The sequence below is a fragment of the Corythoichthys intestinalis genome, chromosome 1, assembly GCF_030265065.1.
Source record: "Corythoichthys intestinalis isolate RoL2023-P3 chromosome 1, ASM3026506v1, whole genome shotgun sequence".
Taxonomy (NCBI): Eukaryota; Metazoa; Chordata; class Actinopteri; order Syngnathiformes; family Syngnathidae; genus Corythoichthys; species Corythoichthys intestinalis.
Genome location: NC_080395.1, coordinates 31757657 through 31776474, shown reverse-complemented (window position 1 = coordinate 31776474; position 18818 = coordinate 31757657). Strand labels below are relative to the sequence as shown.

The 18818-nt window shown below is 43.4% G+C and overlaps 1 protein-coding gene across 1 annotated transcript in view; it reads right to left on the bottom strand.

Annotated features, from left to right (window-relative positions):
* The window catches only part of LOC130923171 (guanine nucleotide-binding protein subunit beta-5b-like), a 38141-nt gene that overhangs the window by 18599 nt on the left and 724 nt on the right, over positions 1-18818 (bottom strand). The window contains exons 2-6 of the mRNA XM_057848688.1: positions 18314-18466; positions 7118-7229; positions 1823-1959; positions 1707-1748; positions 1511-1587 (exon numbers count right to left, since the gene is read on the bottom strand). Coding sequence (XP_057704671.1) covers positions 1511-1587; positions 1707-1748; positions 1823-1959; positions 7118-7229; positions 18314-18439 — 494 coding nt within the window. The 5' untranslated portion in view covers positions 18440-18466. The remainder of the gene's footprint in view (positions 1-1510; positions 1588-1706; positions 1749-1822; positions 1960-7117; positions 7230-18313; positions 18467-18818) is intronic.

Sequence of the window (18818 nt, the reverse complement as noted above, 5' to 3'; positions counted from 1 at the left end):
TGTCTGCCTCATTTGCAAAGAGACAGTCGCGGAAGATACGCAACGAGAAATTAAAGCAACTTGAAGCTAATTTCATTTCACAGCAGCAGTATTTCGCAAGAGCCCGAGTGTCGAAAGAGAACGCCACAAAGGCGAGATTGTTGAAATTATGAATAAAATAATAATAATAATAAAGCAAATGTGACACACAGAAGGGCTTGCTAAAATTTCTTTAAATGTATTGTTCTACAGTACGTAAGTCAGCCCAGGTAGCCCCCCCATTTTTACCACAACAAATCTGGCCCCCTTTGCAAAACGTTTGGACACCCCTGTTTAACCGATGATCCGTAGACGAGGCCGGCTTCTTTCACTTGTTACCAGCTAAATATTATTCAAAAAATAAAGATGGTGGAAGAAATAAGCATCTTGAATTTGAAACGGTATGTTGTCAGCGATTAGCCTAGCAATGATCTTAATTGTGGTTGTCAGCCCAAAACCCTCTAAATATATATTAAATGCATCTTACCAGATATGAAATCACTACTACATAATCTGTGGTAATCGTTTGGAGCCCAGTTTTCTCGTCGAATTGCAGCAGTCCATCTCGCTCTCCTCTCTGGGTCTCTCGGAATACGGTAGAACTTCAAGTCTCTCCGTCTATCTTCTCTGTTATTGCAACCGACCGCCATACACGCCTTCACCATTTTGATTATTAATGTTAACGAGCAGAAAAACACGCCATAATAGGAGGAATTTACGTAGCGGTAATGCATCAACACGGTGAGTTGACGGACAATATGGCGCGGGGGCGTGGTTGTGACGTCATGTGAGTAGGGTCTATAAGCCGCAGAATTCAAAATGAGGGAAAAAAATCACGATAGTTTTTAGATATGAAATTATGGTTTTAAATGGCAAAAAAAAAAGCAGTGTTTGCTTGTTTTTGGGGCCCTGGTCGTTGCCTTATCTGCTCCTATTATTGTATTTACCCTCTATCCTCTTCGTACAGCCAAAATCCAACCATTGTGGTATACTTATATTGCCTTGTCATTTTCTTTAGTATGTTTTTTTCTGAGTAAAATCCGTGTATGAAACAATACTCTACACGACTAACACAGCTGCAAAGCAGCAGACTGGGAGCAGCAGATAGCCACACCAAATCAAAGAGGGGGAAGATACACCAACCTACGAAAATATGAGTAGGACAAAATACAAAACATTCCCTTTTTCATGTTTTTGTGCTAGCAAAATCAGTGTATATGCAACTATAGAACTGCCATTGCAATTCTCTAGGAAATCTTGGGTGTATGTGACGTCACTAGCGATGGCTGACTATCTGAAATACTTGCATTTGATTGGCTAAAACACGTCTGCCATTTAAAAATGTCTGCTCACGGCAATTTTGATGACTTCCTGGAAATATTGGCCTTTATTAAGGCTTTTCTCCATTATTACAAAGCAGAAAAATGAAATTCTGTTATTTTTCATATTATCAAACAAGGTAAGAAATTAGGATTTCAAGATGGCTACACACCCGCACGCCACTGCACAACCCGAAGGAGCATATGCACACGCCATCACCCAAGTGCATGGTAGGCTCAAGGCATGCTCCTGGGAATAAAAAAAAAACAACAACAACAAGAGAAATACATAATCAAACATGTTTACATGGCATTATCGTAGTGGGAGAACGAAACAAAAATTTATCAGGATTTAAGAGTTATGGTTACCTTATTGAGAGTAAATGCATCCCACACAATGACTTTACCATCCTACATGACAAAAACATCCAAATGTTAGCACACACAAAGGAATCTAAGTACATATTCATCATCCGTGTGTATACCTGGGAGGAGCTAACCATGCGCCGCTTGTCTTTGCACCAGTCCATGCACAACACTTTGTTGTTGTGACCCTTGAGCACACGTCTGGTCTTGATGGACAGAGATGACAACACCTCCACCTTCTCTGCCACCTTGCTCACTACACACAAGCACAGCACAATTTCTTAAACTTTTATCACACCACCTTGTTATGGACAACCACTGTGTTCGTATAGCTGCGTTTCCAGAAATAAGCAACATTGACAAAACATTCTCTTTTACATCTAGGCATAGACTTCATAATTATATTGACGGGACAGATTCCCCAGACACTGCGGCACGCCTTTTCGTAGGGGCCATGCCATACTCCGCTTCAGTTATTCGCAGTCTGTCTTAGTTTGTCTCAAACACATGCAGCGACCCAACGGCGGATTTAGGTTGAAAAAGTATGAAAGCTGTACTGCATACAAACAGGAAGGATTTTCTCAGGAGTGATTTGTTCGAGGATTTTCAAATGCAGCAATTTCAAATGTTGTGGAAAAAAATCAATGGGAGAAATTAGCCGCTACAGCATTGGCGTTATACTTTGCAATATTTACGTAAAATAAATGCTACCTGCCCGTTTTTTTTCTTTTAACCAAGAATCGAGACTGTTTAGCATCCATATCTATGAAGAATTCAGGGATTTAAGCATTTATTCACAAGAATTTCAACGTTAAAAGCGCTTTGTGGTGATAAGGCGCCGCCACAGTGGCTTAAAGACTAGCAGCACATTCAACATATTTACTGTATGTAAAATAAATGCTAACTGCCCGTTATTTTTGTTTTTTGTTTTGCTTTAACCAAGAGTCGAGACTTTTACGTCCATATCTATGAAGAATTCAGGGATTTAAGCATTTATTCACAAGAATGTCAACGTAAAAAGCTCTTTGTGGTGATAAGGTGACGCCACAGTGGCTTAAAGACTAGCAGCACATTCGACAAATTTACGTAAAATAAATGCTAACTGCCCGTTTTTTTTTTTTTTTTTTGCTTTTAACCAAGAGTCGAAACTTTTACGTCCATATCTATAAAGAATTCAGGGATTTAAGCATTTATTCACAAGAATTTTCAACGTATAAAGCTCTTTGTGGTGATAAGGCGGCGCCACAATGGCTTAAAGACTAGCAGCACATTCGACATATTTGCGTAAAATAAATGCTAACTGACCGTTTTTTTTCTTTTAAGCAAGAATCGAGACTGTTTCACGTCCATATCTATAAAGAATTCAGGGATTTAAGCATTTATTCACAAGAATGTCAATGTAAAGAGGTCTTTGTGGTGATAAGGCGGTGCCACAGTGGCTTAAAGACTAGCAGCACATTCAACATATTTACGTAAAATAAATGGTACCTGCCCATTTTTTTTTTGCTTTTAGCCAAGAATTGAGACTATTTTACCTCGATATCTATAAAGAATTCAGCGATTTAAGCATTTATTCACAAGAATTTTCAAAGTACAAAGCTCTGTCTGCGTTTCCACTCGGTCAGCTTTGACAGAGATAAGCCCCCTAATAATCTGCCTCGCGTCCCTTCAATACATTATGAAGTCTATGATCTAGGAACTACTTTGAGAGTTCCATTAACTTAATGTGCTCGCTTTTAGAATTTGGGAGAAGGCACGGGGAAGCCATGCAAATTCCATGCGGGGAGACCCAAATGGAGATTCAAACGCACAGTTTTGACAGTGACATATGCTGAGCACATTTCCATCCTAAATATAAAGGTGAATAAAGGTATGACACACATTTGAAATACAGTGGTACCTTGACATACGATCGCTTCGACATACAATCTTTTCGACATCTGACGTAAAATTTGACTCGCAATTTGTTTCTACATCCGACGACATGCTCGAAATAAGACGATTTATGACAGCGCCGCAGTTTCTTTGTATTCCTGAAAGACTGACGCACAGCAGATTTTCTTGTGAGAGAAATCAACATGGGTTCCAACAAGGTTAGTGCAGGTGGTGACAAAAAGGAAAAAGGTGACGCTTACCATTGAAATGAAAATATATGAGCAGTGTGCACATCCGTGAACTAGCTTGACGATACGGCCGAAGAATGTCTACGATCTCGACCGTCTTCCTCCGACCTCCGATCGCAAGTCTTTATAAGTTAAGGTGACAATTATTATTGTAGTAACAGCGCTGAAGAAATCGCCAGCTTTGGCAGGTTATTAATCATTTATTTCAGAACTTGTCCGCCGGAGTTGACGCCAACAACAAAACATTAAAAGAGAAAGTAAAATCTCTACCGCACCTATCTTACTGTCACGTCAGCCACGCAGTGCGTTCAGGTAGAACACGCAAAACACATCTGCCACATTAGAACCCGGTTTGTTACATTATTACAGGAATATTATTATTATTATTTATAATTTATTTGTTTTGCTCTGTGTCATTGCTGTTTGCAATAGTACCAGCAGTATTTATTAAGAATTTAGTGTAGGTTTTTGGGCTGTGGAACGAATTAATGGAATTATAATGTATTCTTATGGGAAAATCCTGCTCGACATACAACCATTTCAACTTACTAACAAGGTCCTGGAACGAACAAAATTCTGTCTAGAAAATAAGCAAATGCTTTAAAGGGTACCTTGGATAGAAAGACATGTAGTTCTTAAAAGATAAATGTTAGTACGAGTTACAATAATTTGATATTAAAACCCCTGTTTTCGTATTAATAAAGTTTGTCAAATTTTAAATCAAGAAATAAACCTGTTGTTGACGTCGCACGGCGGTGACGTCACAGGGCCTCGCTGCCATACTTCACAGTGTCACTCTTTAGCTATGTAAGGTAGTTATTTAAATACACCACAAGGTGTCATTGGCGTGTTTTAAATTAATAAGAGCTCAAGACATTGAGTGTGTTTTGTCCCTCGACTGACACCGTAGTAGTCAGTCACAACAAACAAGACTTCTGATAATGTCTCCCAGCATCATAGTTTGTATATTGTGACTAAATATTGCCATCCAGTGTATTTGTTGAGCTAAACAAGTTGCTAAAATGTTTAAATAGAATTTGAAGTTTTATGTGCATTATGCATATATATTTTGATCATGAATTTGTGAAAGCCAGTTCTCTTTGCATTGTTGTCTTAACCGTGTGAGAATAGGGCCTCATGAATACAGATTGAAACACTTTTCTTTTTGTTAACATTATTCTTTGAGAGAGATATTCTTTTTGTTGTATTTTCACTATATGAAAATATAAAAACATGCTTATGCCAATAAACGGGGCAGTCCGAGCTATGAATCTGAACGCCTGTGTCCACTCTCCTTTCTCTCTGCCTTACACCCCGTTGTGCATTAAAGGAAAACTACAGCGTCAGTCAAGGAACAAAACGCACTCATTGGCTTGATCCCTTATTAATTTAAAACTCGCCAATGACACCTTGTGGCGTATTTAAATCACTACCTTACATAATTATAGAGTGACACTGTGAAGTACGGCAGTGTGACCCTGTGATGTCACTGCCCAGCGACGTCAACAACAATGGCGACCTACTAGTTAAAATAATTTTACAAATATTATTGAAACAAAAACATTAAGAGGGTTTTAATATCAAATTATTATAACTTGTACTAACATTTTTTTTAAGAACTATATGTCTTCATATCCGAGGATCCCATTAATAAGCTAACCCGGGGGGCTCCGTATAAAATATCCATTAAAAAAAGGATATTTTATACGGAGCCCCCCGGGTGCCAGGATAGAAAAAATAAAAAATCATAGCTAATCTGTACCCACAGTTTACTAAACTGTGCCCACAGTTTACTAAACTGTGCCCAGAGATTACTAATCTGTAACCACAGATTACTAAACTGTGCCCACAGATTACTAAACTGTGCCCACAGATTACTAAACTGTGCCCACAGTTTAGCAATCGCCCGGAAACAGTAGTCACCAATGTTTGGCGGGGAGTCTGAGTCCAAACGTCGAGGGACCGACCGAGCAGGCATCTGCATCATTTGCCCTCGGCGAACAAAGGGGTTTTAAAAGGTAACTATTGCACGTTTTCTTTGGTAGGCGTCTTTCAGGTGTCATCAATCAGTATGGCATTTTGTGTTTGCACATTTTCTGTGCTGCTGTCGTGTCCGCGCATGCTTAATTCAAGTAGTGTTCATTTGTCAGTTAGCTATTTTTAGTAGCCGCATTAGCGGCTACTAACACACAACATGTCATATTGATTGATGACACCTGAAAATGTAGATGGCTACCAAAGAAAATGTGCAATTGTTACCTTTTAAAACCCCTTTGTTCGCCGAGGGAAAAAGGTGCATGTGCTTGCTTGGTCGGTCCCTCGGCGTTTGGAGCCCCCGCCAAACATTGGTGACTACAGTTTCGGGGTCATTGCTAAACTGTGGGTACAGTTTAGTAATCTGTGGGTACAGTTTAGTAATCTGTGGGCACAGTTTAGTAAACTGTGGGTACAGACTGCTAAACTGTGGGTACAGTTTGCTAAACCGTGGGTACAGTTTGCTAAACCGTGGGTACAGTTTAGTAATCTGTGGTTACAGATTGCTAAACTGGGTACAGTTTAGTAATCTGTGGGTACAGATTAGTAAACTGTGGGTACAGTTTAGTATTCTGTGGGTACAGATTAGTATTCTGTGGGTACAGTTTAGTAATCTGTGGGTACAGTTTAGTAATCTGTGGGTACAGATTAGCTATGTTTTTTTTATTTTTTCTACCCTGGCACCCGGGGGGCTCCGTAGTTCCATGCTTTTCATCGTAAATGTTTTTTTCCTACAAATATCTATTTTTATTTGGGGGGGGTGATAGAAGACCATTTCATTTAAACTGGGAAGAGTTGCTCTGAAATCTCATACATATTTCATTGCCATTGACGGCGCTGAACGTCCAATCCATTTTGACCGGGAGGGTTGGCAGCGATCATTCGCTCAATAATATCATACTTCAAAATAATCATAAAAAAAATGAAAGTTATGAAAATAGCTTGGCCCCATAATTCACCAATAAAGTTGTAAAATTTCATTTTTTTAACCCCCCAAATTTGTTCTAGTATTATTTAGTTTTTCTGATTTAAAAAAAAAAAAAAGTTTAGGGGATAAATCACCAATTGTATGAAAAACAACTTCAATAATTTTTAATCGAATAAAATCCAACACAAAAGCTCTATAAACTTTTTTTTTTTTTTTTTTTTAAACAACCTTTTTCCCCACCTTATTCAGAACTACACGTTTAAGCACCGGTCCAAAAATTCAATGTAGAATTGCAATGAAAGGAAACGTTTGGTGTTAGTTGGACTTACACTCGACGTCGTTGAGCTTGTTCCTCTCTTCGTCCAACTTCTTCTTCAAATTTGCACTTTCCCTCTTGAGCGAGGCCAAACTTTCCCCCGCCTGGAGCCCTTGACACGCCATCTTTGCACACACACGGACACAATTAGCATGGAGAACACATCAAAACATCCAAATAGGCGAGAAACACCACAGTGATGCTAGTGTGTCGACTGGCAACTCATTCAAGAGCGCAGAATGCCTGTGCGCGACACTCTGACCTCACGTGCAGCATTTTCCGGTTATCAAGGCCCCGCCCCCACCTGTGCTCTCCGCCCACCCCTCCCAGACCCGTACAAATATTAAGACCATATCTTAATTTGGCAATATAATTTAATTTGACAAATACCGAAAGACATTAAACAATCCTACTACAGTGTTCAAAATATTTAACAAAGGGCGGAAAACACAGACAACACTGAAAAAGCCGTTTGTGCTCTTGCACTCCTCTTTAGGCAAGGCAAGGCAAGGCAAATTTATTTATAAAGCACAATTCAACACGAGGCAATTCAAAGTGCTTTACATCACATGAAGATCATAAAAATCACATTTAAATCAATACAACGTAAAAACCAAGACAAAAGATCGCACTTAATCACAGGATAAAAATAAATAAATACAAATAACACAAAAATAATAAAACAAAAACTACTACTCCTAATAATAATTGAAATCAGCAATGGAGATAAGCACAAGAGGAATAGAAAGCAGGTAGATTGAAATATATAGACAGTTATGGATATGCAGTGCTAAACAAAAGCGTTTTTAGCACTGATTTAAAAGAGCTAACAGTTTGAGCATACTTCAGAGGTTCGGGTAACTTGTTCCAGAGGTGAGGAGCATAATAACTAAGTGCTGCCTCACCCTGCTTGGTTCTTGTTCTTGGAACATGCAGAAGACCGGTTCCAGACGACCTTAGGGGTCTGGATGTCTCATAGGAATCTAACAAGTCAAGCATGTATTTTGGTCCAAGGCCATTAAGTGTTTTGTAGACGAGCAGTAGTATTTTATAGTCTATCCTTTGACTCACTGGAAGCCAGTGTAGCGATTTCAAAACCGGTGTAATGTGGTCCAGCTTCATTGTATTTGTGAGGACTCTGGCTGCAGCATTCTGTACTAGCTGCAGCTTCCTGACTGTTTTTTTATCAAGACCTGTAAATATACCGTTGCAATAGTCCAATCTGCTGAAAATGAATGCATGCATAAGTTTTTCCATGTCTTGTTGTGTCAGAAGCCCCTTAATTCTGGTTATATTTTTTAGGTGGTAATAAGCGGATTTAGTGACGGACTTTAGATGGCTATCAAATTTTAGGTCTGAGTCAATAATTACGCCCAGGTTTCTGACTTGATTTGTAGCTGTAAGTGACATTGTGCTAAGTTGGCTGCTTATCTTTGACCTTTCCTTTTTTGGCCCAAAAAACATTTAAAAGAAACTGCTGTATTTTAAACCAAAAGAACTGTCGTGTTTGATAGAACAATATGTCTATATGCTGCCATAGCAGATTCATGGGGCATTAAGCCCCCAAACCATTTTTAATTTGTCCGTTTTACCCTGGAAACCCCTGTTTACAGATGTCGCGCAACCGCTTTTGTTTCAACCCAGCCATAAAAAGAAGGGAAGTAATAATATTTATTATTCAAAATGTCTGTCATTTTTAGCTTTGAATCATGAATTGATGTCTAATATTTCTTAAAGCAGTAATGTGAAGTAATTTCTTCACATGCCAAATAGGGTCACAAGTAAAGTAATTAAACATTGTCCAACAAATAAAGCATGAAAAAATAATTTATATGTTGTATATTTGACAAAATAATCGCGTTTCCGAAGTTTGAGCCTGAAAGGGGATGAACCCGGAAGTGATACGTCACACCGGGAACGCGATGGCACCTCCATACATATGGCTGCCATACAAAGCCCTTCAAACAATGATTCAAACAGCGATATAAGCGATAGATCAAGCGCAAGGGAGGAGATCCAAGTTTTTGAAGTTTTGAGTTGGAGGAAGAAGAGGAGATTGGAATTTTATGTTATTAGCCAGACGCTAATCAGAATGCAAACAATGTGCCTAGACTTCCTGAAATGGAATGGATACAAGACCCATCGAGATTACAACATTGGTAAGATATAGGCTGTTATTATTTTCATGATTTAAAGATGCAGGCACTTCCACATAATTTTATGTTTTTGTCTATCTGATGACATTGTTAAAAAATAATAATAATCAGACTTCATATCATGCTCATTTTGGCAGATCCGGCAGCTCTCGTGCATATAAAATAATAATATAAAAACGTTGGGGGGAAAGAAGGAGATGAGTCGTTGTTATATCTTGACCGAGTGACCCACACGACTCCTTTATTGGCTTTTACAACTTTACTCAACATCTTGCCAAGTGACTCTGAACAACAACGTTTCTCTCTTTTAGTGAAGGAGTAAGGCACAAACAATAACACATCTAAATGACATGCGTACACTCTACTGGTGAACTCCCGTATTATAATTTAATAATATCCACTATATCACAGTCGCTGATGGCTTTCTCCACTTTATTGCGCAACAATAAGAAAACAAAGTGGCGTCTAATGGCGTGAGGAAATATAGTTTTTTCACACAAGCGAACAGATTACAAAGCACCACTTCAGTGTTGTCCCGAGACTACATTTCCCATGATTCACTACGTGGCCTGCGCGCTCGCTGATTCGCATTAAAAGCAACACTTGTCACCTGTCAGCGGCTCTCGCAAAGCGGCGAAACACAAACTAGAAGGCTATCTGCAACGTGACCGTGAATTACCGCGACGCCGACCCGCTTATGTGCACATCCACACCCCTTTCCCGATTGACAGTGGATTAACCCTTTCGGACAAGATCGTAGATGACGCACAATTTAAACGAACGCAACAACAACTATGATCGTGTTAGGGAGCGCTGGGAATCGGACCCCAAGGCAGACAAGGGAGAATTCCGTTATTATTTAACAAGGTTTATTTTCAGCGGCACGTCGAGAGTCGTTGTAGCACACGTGCACGTCGTGTGGTCGCTGGCAGGCGTAGACGTGATATCAGGCAACGGTACAGGTCAGGGAGCAGGCACGAGGAATCCTGGGACGGAGCAAGGGTCAGATTAGCCGGGAGAATATATGTTGGTAAATACCTGAGTGCTGGACGTGACTGACGGGAATGCCGAAAGAGTTGGTCTGGCGACGAGTGGCAACGACGATCAGGCTTTTGTAGGCAGCTGATGTTAATGGCTGGCACCTGTCGCCGCTTCCCCCCGTCTGGTTTCCAGCCTGCAATCAAGGAACCCTAACAGTACCCCCCCCCTTACGGGCGCCACCAGGCGTCCGAGACAGGCGACCGGGATTGGCACGATGGAAATCGCGTATCAGGGACTTGCACAACACCTGCCTGGCAGGGATCCAGCTCCGTTCTTCAGGCCCATAGCCCTCCCAGTCAACCAAATACTGCAACCCACGGCCACGGCGGCGAACGTCCAAGAGCTGCCTCACTTTGAAAGCTGGGTGCCCGTCAATTGACAATGGAGGAGGGGGAGTCGGAACTGGTGGGGACAAGGGGCATGACGAGACTGGCTTGATCTGGGAAACATGGAAGGTGGGGTGGACACGGAGAGACTTTGGGAGTTTGAGGCGGACGGAGCAGGGATTCACCACCTTCTCTATTTCATAGGGGCCAACGAACCGTGGAGCCAGTTTCCTGGAGTCAACCCGTAATGGCAGGTGCTTTGAGGAGAGCCATACCCTCTGACCCACAGAGTAGACAGGTGCTGGTGCACGGCGGCGGTTGGACTGAGCCTGGGAACTTTGAGAAGAGCGGATAAGTGCAGCCCGTGTTCTTTTCCAGATGTTGGTGCACCGGCTGATGTGCCTTTGCACTGTGGGTACCGCAATGTCCTGCTCTTGGGAAGGAAACAAAGGGGGCTGATAGCCCAGTGAGCACAGGAAGGGGGACAGGCCTGAGGAGGCATTCGGCAAGGTGTTATGGGCATATTCGACCCAGGGAAGATGGTCACTCCAGGAGCTGGGACATGACTGTGCGACACAGCGAAGGGCCGCTTCCAGCTGCTGGTTTGTGCGTTCACACTGGCCGTTGGTTTGAGGATGGTAACCTGAAGAGAGACTCACCCCAACATCCAGAGCTGCGCAGAAAGCCTTCCATACCTGGGAGGTGAATTGTGGACCCCTGTCTGACACAATCTCAGCCGGAATGCCGTGCAGGCGGAAAACATGCTGAACCAGTAACTCTCCGGTCTCCTTTGCTGATGGGAGTTTTTGAAGCGGGATGAAATGGGCCCCCTTGGAAAATCTGTCAACCACAGTGAGTATTATGGTGTTACCTTTGGAAGGGGGGAGACCGGAGACAAAGTCCAGGGCGATATGAGACCACGGGCGGCTAGGGATGGGAAGAGGGCAAAGCAAACCAGAGCTGGGTTTGGTGGAGGTCTTGCTGCGGGCGCAGACGTGGCAAGCCGTGACAAAAGCCCGAGTGTCCTCCGACATGGTGGCCCACCAGAACCGCTGACGCAATACAGCCAGGGTCCTGCGGATACCCGGGTGACAGAACAGGCGGGACGAATGGGCCCACTCTAGCACCTGTTGCCGGACTGAGGCGGGAACAAACAAGGTAGTCTGAGGTCCCTCTCGGGGGTCAGGGTGCTCATCAAGGGCCTCCTTGACCTTTGCCTCTATCTCCCACTCCACTGAGTGGAGAAAACAGGTGGAAGGGAGTATAGGAGCCGGTTCTTCTTTAGTTTTGCTGGGCAGGAACTGGCGGGACAGGGCATCAGGCTTGATATTGCGTGACCCTGGGATGTAGGAAAATGAGAAATTAAAGCGTTCAAAAAACATGGCCCACCTGGCTTGGCGTGGATTGAGTCTCTTGGCGGATTTGAGGTACTCTAAGTTCTTGTGGTCTGTCAGAACTATGAATGGCTGACGAGCTCCCTCCAGCAGGTGTCGCCACTCCTCCAGGGCAAGCTTAACAGCCAGCAATTCACGGTCACCAATGCCATAGTTTTGCTCAGCGGGGGAGAGCCTGCGGGAGAAAAACGCACAGGGGTGCACCTTGCCATCGCTGGTCTGGCGTTGGGACAAGACTGCTCCCACGCCCACTTCAGAGGCGTCCACCTCCACGATGAACTGCAGGGTGAGGTCAGGATGCGCCAGCACGGGGGCTGAAGTGAAGCGTCGCTTAAGGTCCTCAAAGGCGGTGTTGGCAGTGTCGGACCAGCGAAAGGGCAACGTAGTTGACGTCAGGGCCGAGAGTGGGGCGGCGACCTGACTGTAATTTCTAATGAACCTCCGGTAAAAATTAGCAAACCCTAGGAAACGTTGTAGTTGTTTCCGATCGGTGGGGCGAGACCACTCCACCACCGCGGTTACCTTGCTGGGGTCCATTCGGAGTTCTCCACCAGCAATGACGTAGCCAAGAAATGAGACCTCCGGAACGTGGAACTCACACTTTTCCGCTTTAACGAACAGTCGGTTCTCCAGGAGCCTCTGGAGGACCTGGCGCACATGCTGCTGATGCTCTGTGGGGTTGGAGGAGAAAATCAAAATATCATCAAGATAAACAAACACAAACCTATTGATCATGTCCCCCAGCACATCATTGACCAAGTTCTGGAACACTGCGGGGGCATTGGCAAGTCCAAAAGGCATGACGAGATACTCGTAATGACCATGGGGCGTATTGAATGCAGTTTTCCACTCGTCTCCCTCCCTGATGCGGACCAGGTGATAAGCGCTGCGCAGGTCTAGCTTTGTGAACACGTGCGCACCATGAAGGGGGGTGAATGCAGAGTCCATCAGGGGAAGCGGGTACGTGTTCTTGATTGTAATTTTGTTGAGGCCCCGGAAATCAATGATGGGCCTCAACGTGCCATCCTTCTTTCCCACAAAGAAGAGACCGGCGCCGACGGGGGAGGAGGACGGACGGATTATACCAGTGGCCAAGGACTCCGTGATGTAAGACTGCAGCGCCTCCCTCTCAGGCTCAGAGATCTTATAAATACGCCCCTTCGGCAGGACGGCGCCAGGAAGCAGGTCTATGGCACAGTCATAAGGACGGTGGGGGGGCAGGGCCCCTGCGCGGTCCTTGCTGAAGACCAGCCCCAGGTCATGGTAGCACACTGGAACTGACGAGAGGTCGGCCTGGACTGGATCCTGAACAGGATAGGTCGGAGCTAGGGCAGACCGTAAACAATTATTGTGGCAGTGGGCACTCCATGAGGTGAGCTTGGGGTGGGTCCAATCCACCACCGGATTGTGAGTCTTTAGCCAGGGTAGGCCTAAGACCAACGGCGTGCGAGGGCAGTCAATGACAAATAGGCTAATCATTTCTTGGTGATTACCCGAAAGGAGAAGTTTAACTGGGTCGGTCTGCTCCCTCACACTAAACAGCACCTGTCCATTGAGTGCGACGGTTCTTAACGGAGCGGGCAACGGGCGTGTTACGACGCCCAGCTGTTTCACCAACCTGCGATCGATAAAACTTTCATCAGCTCCACAATCAATAAAAGCCTTCAAACTGCAGGACTGGTCTTTCCAAGAAAGAGTGGCTGGGAGCTGGAGCCGGGCTGCAGGATTGTTAGACGCCTGACTCAGCAGTATTTCCTCATCTACTGGAGAACCTGCCCCTCCTCCCAGACGTACCGGACAATGGCGGAGGAAATGTCCCGCCTGGCCACAGTAGATGCATAGCTGGGCAGTGAGCCGCCGAGTGCGTTCTTCCTCAGTAAGTCTGGCTCGCCCTAGCTGTATTGGCTCCGGATTCTCAGCAGAGGGCAGTGAGGAGGCGCCAGCAGGTCGAGGAACCCTAGTAGGAGGGGCCAAACCTGAGGCAACAGAGCTGCGAAACGCGGAAGACGGCAGCTCGCAGCGTTGTCGTCGCCTCTCGCGAAGTCGATTATCGATCAGAATCGAACGATTAATGAGCTGATCGAGATCTCCTGGATCGTCCCTGGAAGCCAGCTCGTCTTTGAGGGATTCGCTGAGAGCGTTAGTGAAGACCTCTTGAAGCGCGGCGTCATTGAAATGGCTCTCCGCCGCAAGCGTGCGGAATTCCACGGAGAACTCTGCGACGCTGCGTTCCCCCTGACGGATGGACATTATGCGTTTGGCGGCTTCCTTACCACGGACTGGGTGATCGAAAACTTTGCGCATCTCCGCTGTGAAATTGGCATACGAGGCGCACGCCGCTGAGCCCTTCTCGTACAAGGCTGCCGCCCAGCTCAGGGCTCTCCCACGAAGGCACCCGATCAGGTAAGCGATCTTGGCCCGCTCGCTACTGTATGTATGCGGCTGTTGATCGAACACGAGACCGCACTGCACTAAAAATGCACGACAAGAGCCCAAGTCGCCATCGTAGGGAGCAGGGGGGGGCACGTGTGGCTCACGTGGCGTCGGCGGGGGGGAGACGAAGCCTCGGCGGGGTGACGATGTCGGTCGCTCGGGGAGTGGCGTAAACTGCGTCTGGATAGACTGAATAGCCAGAGAGATCTCTCCTACCTTTTGGAAAAGGTACTCGAGGGCTTGCACGTGGCGGTCCAGGGCGGGGGACGACGGGGAAGCGGAACTCTGATCCATGTCCGCGGGGTCCACGTGGCCAGACCAAAACTGTTAGGGAGCGCTGGGAATCGGACCCCAAGGCAGACAAGGGAGAATTCCGTTATTATTTAACAAGGTTTATTTTCAGCGGCACGTCGAGAGTCGTTGTAGCACACGTGCACGTCGTGTGGTCGCTGGCAGGCGTAGACGTGATATCAGGCAACGGTACAGGTCAGGGAGCAGGCACGAGGAATCCTGGGACGGAGCAAGGGTCAGATTAGCCGGGAGAATATATGTTGGTAAATACCTGAGTGCTGGACGTGACTGACGGGAATGCCGAAAGAGTTGGTCTGGCGACGAGTGGCAACGACGATCAGGCTTTTGTAGGCAGCTGATGTTAATGGCTGGCACCTGTCGCCGCTTCCCCCCGTCTGGTTTCCAGCCTGCAATCAAGGAACCCTAACAGATCGGGGATAGCCTCGGCTAACGTCGCTAGCTTATACTGTTCATTCCACAACAGTTGGTAGCTCTGCTTTGACAAAGTCATCAGTCATCTATCCAAAAATCACACTTACTTTTTGGCAAATCCTTGATCATAAGCAGACCGGTTAAGGAAGCAGGCTTCTTCGAAGTGTTTGCAGCAGAGAACACTACTCGATGATGGCATGAAATTCATTCGCTTCGTGCGAACGAAAGATGTCCATTTACGTGCCCTGCTATCCTTTGGCCACTCATACAACTTTTCGTTTGAGTGAGAACAAAACATCGCCACACACCGCCGTGGCATCTTAACGAGAAGCAATGCAACAAACAATACTGTTCTAAGGTGGACTTCCCTCGCACTTCCCGGTGTGACGTAATTTCCGAAGATTGCCGAAGAAAAGCATTTTCGTTGTCAAGGGCGTTGCTATGGGTTAAACAAAGAATCTGGAAGGGTTGCGTGAAAAAAAAAAAATGAAAATATGCTTATAATTGTTTAGCCATTGATATTATTCAAAAACATGTTTGGCCAACCTTAGTTCACATTTCCCCTTTAAAAAAAAAAAAAAACTTTAAAAAATTATTCACTCGCATATTTTAAACTTTTAAACAAATGACGTCACAATGAAAAAAACCAGACCATGGCCCCCCAACAGAATGTTTACGGCATATGAAATGTGAATGCCTTCACCTTGCTGGCGTTAAACTGGTCTTTTGGACGTCCGCGCAAGTTGATCCATTCTTCACATTTTTTCCTCCGAGTTTTTGGTTTTGAAAAACGTATGAAGAAACATCCTTCATATGTCGTATAGTCTAGAGTCGTTTCTACAAGTTCCGTAGCAGCAGTGTTTGATCGGCATGTTTATTTTTTAAAGATTACTGGAGAAAACAAGCAGAAAAATAATCGATTGTATGCAAAAACGTGAGTATAATGTCCCACTTCAGCGTTACGATGGCGACGTTAAGGTCTAAAAATAGCATTCGTGCGGTATGCTATTAAAATGAATTCAATGTCCATGTTCAATGGCAGGCAATGAGTTAAATAATCCACATGTACAATGCTAAAACTTACAGTTAATGAGTGAATTTACCTCACCAAGACGAAAAAAAAACTATGATAGAAAATGCTTGCATATAGATTTTAAAAAGCAATATTTCACTTCCCCCATGACCAAATTGAATTTCAAATAAAACAGTCAAAATTAAACTCAAATTCCTCGTGTAAGTGTGGCAATATTTGTTTTAATAAACATAATATTTTAAATATTCATCAATATTTGTGGTTCCACAACATATTATAACATTTTTAATAGGGCTGTCAAACGATTAAATTTTTTAATTGAGTTAATCACAGCTTATAAATTAATTAATCGTAATTAATCGCAATTCAAACCATTTATAAAATATGCCATATTTTTCTGTAAAATATTGTTGGAATGGAAATATAAGACACAAGACTGATATATATGTACATTCAACATACTGTACATAAGTACTGTATTTGTTTATTAAGACAATAAATCAACAAGATGCCATTAACATTATTAACATTCTGTTCTTAAAAGATAAATGTTAGTACAAGTTATAGAAATTTTGTATTAAAACCCCTCTTATTGTTTTCGTTTTAATAAAATTTGTAAAATTTTCAATCAAAAAAGAAACTAGTAGCTCGCCATTGTTGAAGTCAATAATTACACAAGGCTCATGGTGCTGAAACCCATAAAATCAGTTGCACCCAAACACCAGCAGAGGGCGACAAAACACCAAAAAACACAAGTAACAAGTGGACATGACACTGTGCCGTTATTTAATTCTGTTTGAGCGGGGCATGTACGTTAAATGCGTCAAATATTTTAACGTGTTTAATTTAAAAAATTAATTACCGCCCGTTAACGCGATAATTTTGACAGCCCTAATTTTTAATATTAGAAAAAGTAAGCAGTGAATCGCACGATACACTAGACTTGACATGATCAAAGTTTTCCAAAAGACTGGGTCGAGCAAACTTGTCATGTTTTCTATTTTTTCATATTTCATATCATACAGTAGTAAAATTGGATACATCACTCTACGTAATGCAACCCTATTATGCATTTGATCGGAATAACAGTTAGCTACCCCTTAGAGAACGCTAACATTAGTAGCATACAGATTTGGAACTCTCTTACTAGCAACCATGTTACTATGACTATACCACCAAATAAATCATCTCGTAAAAGCTGTAACATAGCCCTCTAAAACGAGCTAATTAAACCATCAATATTTCATTACCTATTATTTAAAGAAAGACTTGGTAGCTTTTCAATTTTGGTCGATTTTAGCGACGCCGGTGGACAAAAGCGGTAGTGTTTTGCCTTAAGGAAGACTGCGTTTCCCATGAGGACCAGTGCTGCGTTTCCCATAAGGACCAGCGCACACCCACAGTGTCGTAAAATCATCAGTCAATCAAAAATCAATTTGTTGTTCGCCTGCAGATTGATTAAACAACATTTCTGTTTCCAGCGGCTGTGTGAAGGATGAATAGTAATGAATCCATTTGTGGCCAAACAATAGCATAAACAATAGTATATGATGGCAACCGTGTGGCTAACCCCCCCCCCCCCCCCCCCCCCAACTGTGCTGATGAGTTCGGTTGGGGGGGGGGGGGGGGCGGGGTCACGCCAGCAGGCGAAGGCAGGGTCAATGTTTATTCTGTATATCCTGGTAGCCTGCCTTTTTTTCCTCCTAAGACAAAACTTTTTGTTTCTTGTTGCTTTGCCATCTTTATAATGAATGGTTAAAGGAGGAAGTGACGAATACCGTAAAGCAGTCAGCACATTTGTAGTTTTTTTTTTGTGTGTGTGTGTGTGTGTGGCAAGGTTAAGTTAATTAGTGCTGGTGAAAGCGATACAGACCCCCTCAAGATATAAAAGAGTTGTCATTCAACTAGTTGTCAGTCCACATATTATCACAAACATTATGATTTTTTTTTTTTTTTTTTTTTTAAATAAAAGTTGAAAAGCTACCTATTGTTGCTTTAAGAACATGGAGCAGAAAAACAGAAACATGAAGGCCTATTTTTAAATCATTTTGAAGCCCAAATGTCCTCCATTTCTGAGATTTAATGTGTCTGTGACTGTGTTACCTTCTCCACGCAGAAGGCACAGTAGTTGATGGGCTCTGTTTTGATGTAGATGTTCATGAGAGGGCTGGCCTTGTCGCAGCTCTCGCAAGGGCCAAAGGTCACGGCCACGAACGTCTGGTCACACATGACTGCACTTGGGCTCACGCGACACGCCTGTGATACAAAGCCATGGATGACAACTTGTTGGTTCTCGATATGGACCAGTTTGCTCCTGTACCACCTCTTGGCCGACTGTGTTTGTGTGTGTTTAAGTGTGGATAAGAAGCTGCTAATCTAGTCCAGCCTGATCCTTCTAAGAGAGCAGCACTGCTATTCTTGGAGCAGCAAACACACTCAGGAAAAAAAATGTTATATTCACATTTTTTGTATATTAATTTTACTTTGTTTTACAGTTTACAGTGAATACATATTAAGTAGAACATTTAAACAAAGACATCTTAAAAAAATATAATAGGAAAGGACACATGTATATACTGTAAACATTTCCTGTAATACATTATTTTTT